The sequence below is a fragment of the Gracilinanus agilis genome, chromosome 2 (assembly GCF_016433145.1).
Source record: "Gracilinanus agilis isolate LMUSP501 chromosome 2, AgileGrace, whole genome shotgun sequence".
Lineage (NCBI taxonomy): Eukaryota > Metazoa > Chordata > Mammalia > Didelphimorphia > Didelphidae > Gracilinanus > Gracilinanus agilis.
The window spans coordinates 277,940,301-277,952,813 of NC_058131.1; the positions used below are offsets into that span (position 1 = coordinate 277,940,301).

The window sequence follows — 12,513 nt, forward strand, 5'->3', positions numbered from 1 at the left end:
GAAATCATGTTCGTAAAGCTCTTTGCAAACCTTAAAGTGCTATATCAATGCTAGTTATAGATGTATAATATATACATGCGCATTTATGTATTGTATATATGCATATATACGCACACGAGTGTGTTCTATCTATAGAGATATGATAAGCACTGGGCCGAAATGAATTTAATAAAAAGCATGTAAGCAGTGTACCGAGCGTTAGAAGTGGAAATAGAAAAAGGGAGAGGAAGAAAAGGGATATAGACGAGGGAAGATAAAGGAAAGGATGCCAAGAAGGAAGCAGAAGAAAGGAAACTAACGTTACTTTTTTATGTAACGCCTATTGCAATCCTCCCACCCCAAAAACCCTCACTTCTAGGCGGCTCTCCACCTCCTACCCCACCCCAGCCCCCATCCTCAGTTCGCTTTCTGCTCTTCCTGAGAGCTCAGGCCGTGACTGCCAAATGCAGCCACTCAATCTCTGCCGGCGGGTCCGTGACTTGTGTCTTTCCCCTTTCAGAGTACCAACACAGACCTACTCGCATCCTCTCGGAACTCAGCTGAAAGGAACGTTTTTCCCAGCCGGGCGGGAGCACCGGGACTTCCGGGAGGGCCGTGTGCCTGCGTACTCACGTGTGGACCAGCACGGGAAGCTACTAATGATTGGGATACGGAAGCCGAGACGTTTCATACTGCGTGCCGGGAACTGCCTTCTCTCTACTGTGTAGAAACAGGAGAGGGGCTCCTGAGCCTGCTGGCCTGTGCAGGGGTTGAGGTGAGTGAGGAAACGGGAGAAGGGTGCCTAGAAGCGCAGTGTCTCTAGAGTAGCCTCGGGGAATGTCATGGGGAGGGGGACTTCTGCACTCTTGGGTAGGTCGGATACCGGCTCACGCACGGGGTCGTTTCGTCCTCTGCAGCCTCGGGGCCCGCGGATGGCACTGAGATGAAAGTGAAGGCCGAGCTCGCCAAACCTTCTAAAGGCAGCGTTTTGGCCAAGCCGGAGCTTGTCAAGAAGCCCTATCGGAAAAAACAAAAGAAAAAGAAATTCTGGAAAAAATACCCCCAGGCGGCAACCGAAGCTTCCAAGAACCCGGAGAATAAGGATGCTAAAGCCGCGGCGGCGCTGCCCCCCAAGGGGCCGCAAGAATTTTCGCACAACTGGAAGGCCCTGCAGGAGGTAAGGTGCTAGTGCGATTCATTCTCAGATGCGCCCCGTGGAAAACCTCCACATCCGGGCTAAGCCTGAGCCACCTTGGGCAAAGCACCTAGCCACTCTAGGCCTGTTTTCTCAATTCCCCTTCTAGCTCTAGATCTATGATCCCTTTTCCTCAGGGTTTTTTTCCTTTTTCTGGACATCACATGGCACTAACCATGTGGTTTTTAAATGAAGGGGATGGAATGATTTTTCTTTTTGACACTTTAACAGGATTGCAATTTTAAAATACCTTGGAAGGTCCAGAAATAATAATAGACAGTAACGTTTATATAAGGCTTACTATGTGCTTGGCACTTTACAATTATAATTTCATTTGATCCCTACTACAGCCCTAAGAGATGGGTGCTGTTATTATTATCCCCATTTTATAATTGAGGCTGAGACAAACGGGGTTAAGTCTCATACCCAAACTCACCGAGGAAGTGTCTGAGACCAGAATAATAAATACTTAGGTCTTCCAGGCTCTGGGCCTGATGCTCTATTCACTTTATCACCACCTAGCTGCCCTATGACTAAGCTGCCTCAGTTTATGTAGTCCTTTTTCCCCAATTAGGTCTCTATTACCTCCAGGTAATATTCCCCTGTTGGGCATTCAGGGCTCTTCACAATGTGATCCTTTCATACTTTTCTACTTACACATCCATGCATTTTATTATATATGTATATATAGTAATAGTAAATTGCTTGTAGCTTCTCACAGTTAATGCTCCATTTCTCATCACTCCAAGCCTTTGCAAAGGGCTGTGTCTCATACCTGAAATGCTTCTTCCTCACCACCCACCTTTTGGAATCCCAGCAAGACTGGACCACTTTGAGACTATTCCCATTACTTCTAGTTGTTATTGCCTTTCCCTTGTTTCTATTTTGTATACATCACATATATACCTCTCTATATGTATAGATTGCCTTCCATGTTAGAATATAAACTCTGAGAGCAAAGACATCATTTTTTTTTTAATCCCTTTCTGTTGGCACATAGTAGGTATTTAGTAAATTCTTATTGAATGAAAAAGCACAGATCCATTTGAGTTTAGATGGTGCTGCCTAAATGCTCATGGTAGGAAAGGATGTTCTTAAAAATAGAATCATAAATGCTGACAAATTCTGTGTTTAATTGCCAAGTTAAAATGTGAGTTTCTTTGGTTTTTATTAGTTGTTGAAACAGAAAACACCAGTTCCAGAAAATTCCCTTCCAGACTTTCAAGAAAATCCCAGAAAACAGCCCAAAGACCACCACCAGAATGGCAGAAGTGTTTTTAAAAAGGAAGACTCTGGTGATACAGAACTGCCAGAGCTGGCAGGCAAAATAGGCCAACCCTCCTCCAAGGCCCATATTTCTTTAGGATCTCTGAAAGACACAAAAGTTGCTTCTCATAAAAAAAGCAGTGAAACAAAAGGCAAAGGCAGTGGAACAGATACCAAGAAAAGAAAAAATGGCAGCCTTCACCAGAAAATAGTGGATATCAAGCATGAGAAGAGGAAAGCAGAATTAGTTCTTCCTCCACCAACAGAGTGAGTAGTAGACCTTCTGGATTCCTTTGGAATTGGGTGACTAATTTATCTAATTAGAGCAAATAATATTGTTCAAGGGGGAAGAAACCATCATGATTCCCACAGATAGTCTCCATGGTCTTTGTCCTACAGCTAAGCCCTGGGTTTTAAAAATAGGAAGGTTAAGTGAATCATTGAATTAATGTTGCTGATTCCTTGATGTGGAGATTTAAGTTTTGACTTACAGAAGTGAAATATTTATATTGAAAGGGAGAAATGAGCTTTAGGACAAGAATCCATTAATTTCTTTGGCGTGCATGCTTGATTGAGATCCCATGAGTGACAGTTGAGAAGAAAACCAGGGTCAAAATATCAGAACTCAAAACACACTGGCCATCTAAAGCAGGGGGCTCTGAATCTGGGGTCTATGAACTTTTTTGTTTTTAATATTTTAATAACTTTATTTCAATGTAATTGGTTTTCTCTCTTGTGCTATTTTATTTTGTGTTCATTTATGCATTTAAAAATATTCTGAGTTCAAGTCCATAGGTTCTACCAAACTGCTAAAAGGGTTTATGACACAAAAAAGCTTGCATACCTCTGATCTAAAAAATCAGTTCCTCACTCTTTGCCTGTATTGACTTTGGTAGGAACCACAGCCCTCATAAAAGCAGATAAGTAAGAAGAGAGGTGTATTTTTTTCCCTTTTTTGGTGCAAACAGCCTTTTCTTTGCTTTTTAGAGCAGACATCTGGTTTGACGATGTAGATCCTAAGGATATTGAAGCTGCCATTGGTCCAGAAGCTGCTGAAATAGCCCGAAAAAAACTGGGTCTGAAGGAAACAAATCTGTCACTGGTGAAAGAAAGGGCATTTGAAGGGTATGTTGGAGTGTTTTTTACTATGGGAGAAGGAACTTTTGCTTTTTAGAACAAGTAGAACACAGGAATCTTCAAGGGCGTAGATGGGTTGCCTCCCTTTCTTTGATAGGCAGTGTGAATAACCTTCTGTGAAGTACCTCTTTAGTTAAACAGCAGTAACCATGGACATATTATCTCCTTAATAACAGGCCATGTCAGATTAGTGAATCACTTGTGTCCCTACTGTTATTACAGATGTGCATCTTAATCTAGGTGTTTCAACCCAAACCTTTGGTTCTCTTTCAGCGTGACCAAAGCTGTAGCCATGGACTGTGAGATGGTAGGAGCAGGGCCAAATGGGGAAGAAAACATCCTTGCCCGAGTGTCCATTGTGAACCAGTTTGGAAAGTGTGTTTATGACAAGTATGTCAAGCCAACAGAGAAAGTGACTGATTACCGGACAGAGGTCAGTGGAATTCGAGCAGAGGACATCAAACATGGTAGGTAGAGTGCCTTCAGTAAACACTAGATCCATCCTAAAAAATTCCTGCCAGGAACATCTGTATATATTTCTTCCCCCTTCTCTGTACAGGAAACATTCTATGCAGAAAGAGCCCCATCAGAAGCTTATTGGCCCCAAGGACTTTGGGGGGAGAGAGGGGGTGCTTGAATGGCATATGACAAAAGACTTCATTCCGTTTATCTCCTAAGTGTCAGTAAGCCTCTTGAAGGGACATTTATGAATTTACCTTTTGAGGTTAAACTTTTCATTTGGGTCTTTGCTATCTAAATGTTCTGAGTTTTTCTTTGTATTCATTTGTGCTCCCATGCCATGCTTATTAAAATTGGGCATAATTTATGCTAGGAGATCAAGGACAATTCAGGTGACTGAGACATTATTATATAATGGGAAAATCTCTGTTCTAAATTTGTGCCCTTTCTCTCCCTGCTGGATAACCATGGACAAAGCATTTTACACCTTTGAGCCTTCTAAATAAAACCTGTCTAAGGCCATGATGGTGAACCTATGGCACATGTGCCAAAGAGGACCTCTCCGTGTTCTGTGAGCATGTGCACTGTACCCCGTCAGAGTTAGTTACTAGGAAGGCAGAGGGACCCGAGTGGACCTGCTCCCTTCCACCCTCTCCACCGTGGTGAGGACATTTTTCACTTCACCTTTCCCTTTGCACAGCAGCCCAATGGGAGTGCTTCTTCTCTTCTCTTAGCAGAGTGCTCCAGCCACTCACCTCCCCCTCTCTACATGCGCCTCTCATCACCTACTTCTCTGCCTAGCAGCTCAATGGTGAAAGAGGGAGAAGACAGATAGTATCCTTTGCAGAAGTCTGATCCGTGGGGGGTAGCTGGGTAGCTCAGTGGATTGAGAGCCAGGCCTAGAGACGGGAGGTCCTAAGTTCAAATCTGGCCTGAGACACTTCCCAGCCGTGTGACCCTGGGCAAGTCACTTGACCCCCATTGCCTAGCCCTTACCACTCTTCTGCCTTGGAGCCAATTGACTCCAAGACGGAAGGTAAGGGTTTTTAAAAAAAAAAAAGAAGAAGAAGTCTGATGCATGGCTTTTCATAAGAAGGGTTGGCTCACGTATGGAATTAAATAGGAGAGATTCCACAGAGTGTGAGAAACATATAAAAGGAGACTCACAGAGACAGTTGGGGGGAGTGTGCCTGTCTTTTCAAGAGTTTGAAGGGAGCACTTCCTGCCATTGGTTACCTGACTTTCTGTGGGAAGCCATTTGCCTTGTTCCTGTGAATCATCCACCCAACTATCATGTCTTCAAGAGAGATCCTGTCCACTCTGATTTCAACTGTTTCTATTAACTGAGTTCCTGTGATCCAGTGGCATAAGAGAATTTCATCCTAGCTAAGAAGAAGCCAACAAGAGCCCAGTGACCTGTCTGGAAGTGAGGCCGTGGCCATATTCGGCTGGGCCCACTAAAGTGACTCCATCATTTACCTCACCCTTATCCATTCCTGATGAACTATAAACTCATCCACCACGAATGTTTGGAGGGCCAGTAAGTCAGGAAGCTAGATAGAGGTTTGGGTTCAAGACAGTGTAGGAGAGGTAGCAGGAGGATAAGATGATTTTGTGAGAAATCCATAAATTGGAGGGAGGAGAATTAGAGGAATTAGATTAAGGAATCCATTCCCTGGCCCTCCTTCCCTTCCCTGTGTTGAAAATAGTTAATAAACCAATTTACTGTTTACAAGATCAAGAAGCAGTCAGATTGCATTATAATTGTCATTCAGCAGATGAGACCTACCATACCAGCCTACAGCCTGTATTCAACTAAACAGAGTACTGTACTGGACTATCATCCATCTAGGTTCAAGTAGTTACTTTATTTCAATGGGAACACTGAGGGCATTCCTCACTTCACCTGACCCTCTGCCCAGCAACCCAGTGAGAGCACTTTCTCTCTCCCATCTGGGGTAAGAGGGGAGCCACGACACTTGGTCTGGCATGCAGAGATGGCATGCAGTCTCTAAAAGGTTCATCACTGCTCTAAGGTCTCTTCCAGGGCTAATGTTCTATGGTTTTCTAATTCTAGTTTGAATGTATTCATTATGAACAATGCTTATTTTTTGCCACTTATATTTAAATATGTCCTCTACTAAGACCCTCTTCTGATCTTCACTGTGGTCTGGATGCGACTTCCTATACTGAGAGATGATGCTAGGGACATACAGGTTCTGTTGGATCTTACCAAACTGGAAAGGTTTCAAGTGTGGGCCCAGTGACAAACAAACTCAGCACCAATTTGTTTGCAGTATTTTTTAATTACAACCCTCACTAATGTGTCTCCCAAGATGCAGAAAAGTTATGGGCTATTTATTAGTGGAAATGAATGGGATTGAGGGTAGACTGATGGCATGAAAGATTTTGGGAACAATTAAGCCAACAGAATTGAGTTTCTCTTGACCTTAGCTCCCTAATACAACCTACTTTTCTTGCCCATAGTGATCGTTTGATTACCTTATGTGACAGCCTGAATTGAAGGAATATTTAGAGCCAGGCATGCTTCTTGTTCCCTCCAACCAAAATTCCTCCCTGCCCATCCCCAAATGGGTTGTTATTTTTAAATTAACTATTTTTTGAGGTATTTTTCCATGATTATATGATACATGTTCTTTCCCTCCCCTTTTTCCTCCCTCTCCTGGAGCTAACAAGCAATTCCACTGGATTATACATGTAGTATCACTCGATACCTATTTCCATATTACCCATTTTTTTAATAGAGTAATCTTTTAAAACCAAAACTCCAGATCATATATCCATATAAACAAGTGATAAATCATATGTTTTTCTTCTACTAGTAGTTTCTACTCCCACAGTTCTTACTCTTGATGTGGATAGTATTCTTTCTTCAGAAGTCAAAATGAGTTATTATTTTAAAAGTTATTTTGTTAACACTTTTTCTCTAGTACCTGTGGTAATGATTTGAGATTGCAAGTATGCACATAGTTGAGAAACCAAGAGTCTTTGTGAGTGCTTTAATCCTAACATTTCCAACAAGAGCTGGAAACCTTGTTGATTGTGGCTCCTCTTAGTAGAGTCACTTGCTTCTCTGACATTCATTTGTTCCCATTTTAATGAAACATTTATTTTCGGTTTCCAGGAGAAAAGTTCCAGGTCGTTCAAAAGGAAGTGGCAGATCTGCTTAAGGGCAGGATTCTAGTTGGACATGCCCTGCATAATGACTTAAAGGTACTGGCCATCTTTATTTTTCTTGTAATTGTTTATGTCTGTGCTGTGCTAATTAGCTTGTTTTGAGATACGTTGCCATTACTCCAACTCTGAGTAAATGATAATGTGTGTTGTAAAATTTGGATCCTTCACAGAGAACCATTGTGTTACTTTCTTTTTGATTAAAATAAAGTCTTCAGGATGGCCTTCCATTTGAGGTTTCTTCCAGATGATAGAAAGGGTCGAAACTTGTTTTTGGACCATAGTACAGCATTTCTCCTGGAAGCACTCTTTACCATCATGTCACCTAGGAAACCCAGGCCTTACTTATATTCTGTTCTGGTGGCATGATTTGTACTACTCTTCTGGCATTTAGTGTATTTTGCTGTTATATTTTTATTTATTAATTGTTATATTATTTATTAATTAGATGTTTAATTAACTAGTTATTATATAACCATAAATATATGCAAATAATATATCTAGTCCCATATTGGATGATGAGTACATTGAAGGCAGGGTCTCTGTCTTAGTCTTTCATGCCCCTGACAGTGTTGGAGTGGGCCCTTGGTAAATATTTGGATTGGCTTGAAACTAAAGAAAAAGTGCAACTCTACTAGTTGTTAGTTATGGGATATGTTATCCTATTCCAGACTTGCCTACGTTGGGTTGCTTTGTTGTCACCTGGCAAAATGACATCAGTTTATGTTTATCTCAGCTTTTTAGCAAGGCAGAATGGGCATCTGGTGATTCAAGTGTGTAATTCTGAATTGTATTTGTATTATTTGTTCCAGATTCTCCTTCTTGATCATCCCAAAAAGAAGATTCGGGATACACAGAAATATAAACCTTTCAGGACACAAGTAAAGGTAGGCAGTGTTTTTGGAGACAGAAAATCTGATTGTTCAGTGTTGTCATTTTAACTTCAATTCACCCTGGTTTTTAGTAGTACTACTTTATGGTGAGCTTATAGATTTATTTTTAGTCCTAGAAAAGGAAGGATAACTTTAAATAAAATAGATTGATGTTGACTTCCATCCTTTAAAATGTGTGACTAGGGGCAGGTAGGTGGCTCAGTTGATTGGGAGGTAGGCTCCGAGTCAAGAGGACCTGGGTTCATAACTGGCCTTGGACATTCTAGTTGTGTGACCCTAGGCAAGTTGCTTAACTCCCATTGCCTAGCCCTTACCGCTCTTCTGCCTTGGAACTAATACACAGTGTTGTATGAAAGATGAGGGTTTTAAAAAAAAAAGTGTGTGACCATCTGGTTTATTTTTGTGCTCTGATATCTATAATAGGATTTCTGCATATATGTGTTATTACGAATGTCTTTCACAAAGTTGTAGGGAGTTAATATTTCTTTTCAAGGAAAGGGTAGTTTGAGAACTTGAAGCAAACAGCATTTAACATGGAATAATTGTACTTGATCCATATCACTTCATTTAAATTCATTGCTCAATATAAGATGGTACTCAGTAAATTTTTGCTAGTGACAGTAAACAGAGGCAGTGAGTTTAAATTCTTTTCAAGCAAAAAGTGTTTATTTAATCCAAACCATCTCTTATCACCTTCATCATTTCCTTTGCAGACTGGAAGACCATCTCTGAAATTGCTCAGTCAGAAAATTCTTGGTATCAGAATACAGCAGTCAGAACACTGTTCGGTAGGTGACCTTTGTGGGCAGAAGCTTCAGGGAAATTTTGCTGTCATCACTGAGCCTGACTTTTTATTCCTGTCTTTGCATTCTGATGGTCTTATAAACTATCCTCAAACAAGTGGGGAAGGAATAAGGATGGCTGTATAGTTGTACCCCTGACCAAGTGTTTTAACCTTCACCTAAATGAGATCACAGTTGGCCCTTTTATCTTGACCTTTCTTTCTCATTTGGTTTGTTTCTCTCGGCTTCCAGATTCAAGATGCCCAGGCAGCAATGAGGCTTTACATAATGGTTAAAAAACACTGGGAAGGAACCATCAAAGACAAATATAAACTACAAAGAGAAAAAAATGGCAAAGCATAACTGAGCCTTCCTTGTCACTATTTCTATTGTCTACCCTGCCTGCTGCCTTGTTCCTCAACAGCACAGTCATGTCTCCAGAAAAACCTGATCAACTGAATAGGGGTCTTCTTGAAGCAAGGAAGGGGCAAGATATTCTGTCAGCTTACCATCCCCATCTTCCCTGCTCCCCATTTGTTTTTTTGTTTGTTTTTTTTGTTTTTCTGAATGTCCCTGGAATCAATATAGATGAAATATTCACAAAGATGGTAAACTTTTGGGAGAAGCTTTTAAATTTGTGACTACAAAGGATGTTTGCTATTAAAAGAGAATTTGACCCTTTCTAGATACAGTCACTCTTGCCTTGGAGCTTATAGTCTCTTATTTACATTCCTTTCCTGTGCTCCAGAAGTCATGGTTAGTGTCCGAGGTATAAGAGTATATGTAAGGGGAGCTTTATGAAACCAAGACTTCTGCTTTGGACACAACGAAGAGCAGAGATTGGTTCTGGACTTCAGTGAAGCTCTGCATCCCCGACTAATCCATTATCCAGCAGAATCAAAATCAAGAAATAATTTCATTAGCACATGCAGTGATAACATTTTCTGGACAATAGTTTGGGAACTTGTACAATAGAAGGCTAAAGTATGTAGCTGGCTTTTTCATTAGGATCATTGCCATTTTACTCTCCCTCTATTGAAACTGTGTGTGTAGAATGGTATCATGGACTAAGGTTGGAGTCTAGGGGTCCAGTGGACCCAAAGCAGCTAGTCAACTCAGATTCTATAATTTACCTTTTGGAAAATTAACTGGAGAAGCTAACAGACCTGAGTAATTCTCATCCTAATCAGTTGTTGCTGCCACAAGGAGAAAATCTCATCTGTGACTGGCAGACCATAGATGGAGACATATACCCAATACCTTGTCTAAAAGACATCACATTGGGGCAGCTGGGTAGCTCAGTGGATTGAGAGTCAGGCCTAGAGACAGGAGGTCCTAGGTTCAATGGCCTCAGACACTTCCCAGCTGTGTGACCCTGGGCAAGTCACTTGACCCCCATTGCCCTTACCACTCTTCCACCTAGAAGCCAATACACAGAAGTTAAAATAAATAAATGAATGAATGAAAGGCATCACATTGTTTCCACCTATTTAAAATTTCATTTTTCTCAAAATGTGTCTGTAAAAGACTGTGGAAATAATTTGACTTCCCAGGATCCCCAAATCACATTTAAGTTACAATATTAAGGTTGATTCCTTATTATCAAAATGTCTATTAGTGTTAACACAAACATCCTGAAATATAACAAGCCTTTTTTAGGCTTGATTTAGGGGTTTTTTTTTTAATTTATTGCTCTTATGATATATAAGAAAGCTGTATTTGATCATACTGAGACCAAAGGGTCCATTTGATAGATGTTGTTCAGAATGTCTGAGAGCTTATTTTCCTTATAATAGGAGTTATAAAAAGACATACTGTGCAAATTAAAATGTGCTAGGTCAAAGGACTGTTCATTGTTCCAAATTTTCTGGGTGACAATGCAAATAGGATTTTTAAAAATTATGTGTAATTGTACTAGATATATTATTTGAAGTGAATACTAGTTTGCACTTTTTAAATGAACTTTCTTGTTGATTTTGTCCTCATTTTCTTTGCTTAGAATGATTAATAGTTGACCAAGATTTTTTTTTTTCCTAAACATTAACTCCAAAAAATTCTCCATGGAAATTAATCAGAGACTTACACTTAACCCTCAGGTTCTAAAGAGTTAGCCAACCATCTGGCCAGAGCACTGATCAGAATTTCCTTTGAACCCTGAATCCAATTCAGAGTCAAAAGTTTTATCAATTTTATGCCATCTAAAGATAAATGAAATTAATTATTTCTCTTTATTATATATTTCTGAATTCTTGTCAGAGTCATAGATTGCTTTTAGGGTTTCAGTTCTTATAAAATTCTATACAATTAAGGAAAAGGAGCACATCTGCTGGCTATATGGTGATAAAAGAGCAGGATCTTAATTGTTTCGAGTTCAACCCAAGATGGTACAAGTATGGTGTTGCATGATAGGACAAGTATTTTCCCTAATGGCCTTTTAAATTTCTGCATTAAAAGGTCTTTTGGAATCTTCTTTTAAAACGTGACTCCTTCATTTTCTTAAGTGCTAGGCCTGCAAGCTTGAGGAGCTCCTAGAAATAGAAAACAGACCATAGTTTGACTTTTTCCATACAAGGACACAAAGCTTAGGAAAGAAAGCAATGGCAGTTTGGTTACAGTAGATCTTATGAGGGGCAGCATGGTACAGGGCAAAGAGGTCTTGCCCTGGAGCCTGTAAATCAGACCACACTAAGGAGATCAAAGGTCTAGATAATGAGTAAAAAATGTTTTGTGTTGCATGGAAATAGAATTGAAAAGGAACCTTTTTTTTTTTTTTTTTTTTTTTAATTGAAATTGGGTGCAGCTGAGTAGCTGAGTCCATAGAGAATCAGGCCTGGAGATAGAAGGTCCTGGAGTCAAATCTGGCCTCAGACATTTCCTGGCTTTGTGATCCAGGGCAAGTCATTTAATCCTCATTGCTCAACCCTTACAGGCTCAACCAATAGTATTGGTTCTAAGATGGAAGGTATGGGTTTAAGAAATGTTTTTGAAATTAAATGCAACTTTTGAAATTTATTTTAGCCAGTAACCATACAAACTAAATGATGGGTGACCCAGGAGGTAGCCAAAAGGTGATTACTGGCAGGAGCCTAAAATCCATATAATAGGCTACTAGATTTAACCTCCAAACTTCATAATTGGAAAATGTCAAAGTCCTAAGGCTGATGATTTGCACAAAGATACATGCTAACCTACTTACCTCACTTGATGTAAACCTTATTTCAATTTCCTGCAGCATTTTATGTATCTCATTAGAGAACAACTCTGGCACAATCTCATCTGTTGGGCAAAGATGGGAAAATTAGCCTTTGCTGTTCAATATAAGAGGTTTCCAGAGAAATTTCACCCCAAAATTCCTGGGTTCATTTTCATTGTATACTTCTCATATTCGTAGTTTGTTAAAGCTGGGAGGAATCTTGGAGATTATTTAATTCAACACTTAATTTTAAGGAAAGTGCCAACTGCTGAAGGTTTCGGGAATAGTTTCCTATAAACGGGAGGCAGCACCTCAGCTCAGTCTCAAAGGGAGCTAAAGATCTCTGAGGTAGATTTGGGAGTAGAGCATATCCCAGGCATAGGAAGGCTGCCTTTGTCACAGCGTGTAGTAGGT

The 12,513-nt window shown here is 40.3% G+C and overlaps 2 protein-coding genes across 2 annotated transcripts in view; one reads left to right on the top strand and one right to left on the bottom strand.

The window, feature by feature from the left end:
- Positions 1 to 654: 654 nt before the first annotated feature.
- On the top strand, positions 655 to 9,591 carry REXO4 (REX4 homolog, 3'-5' exonuclease). The gene is made up of 9 exons (XM_044661296.1): positions 655 to 754; positions 897 to 1,156; positions 2,349 to 2,707; positions 3,428 to 3,565; positions 3,851 to 4,044; positions 7,182 to 7,270; positions 8,044 to 8,118; positions 8,838 to 8,912; positions 9,159 to 9,591. Exons 2-9 carry the CDS (start codon positions 923 to 925, stop codon positions 9,267 to 9,269), a joined length of 1,275 nt encoding a protein of 424 aa, XP_044517231.1. The 5' UTR covers positions 655 to 754; positions 897 to 922; the 3' UTR covers positions 9,270 to 9,591.
- Positions 9,592 to 10,641: 1,050 nt separating this feature from the next.
- STKLD1 (serine/threonine kinase like domain containing 1) overlaps positions 10,642 to 12,513 on the bottom strand; it is a 30,754-nt gene continuing 28,882 nt past the window's right edge. The window contains exons 15-16 of the mRNA XM_044661297.1: positions 12,103 to 12,182; positions 10,642 to 11,434 (exon numbers count right to left, since the gene is read on the bottom strand). Coding sequence (XP_044517232.1) covers positions 11,354 to 11,434; positions 12,103 to 12,182 — 161 coding nt within the window. The 3' untranslated portion in view covers positions 10,642 to 11,353. The remainder of the gene's footprint in view (positions 11,435 to 12,102; positions 12,183 to 12,513) is intronic.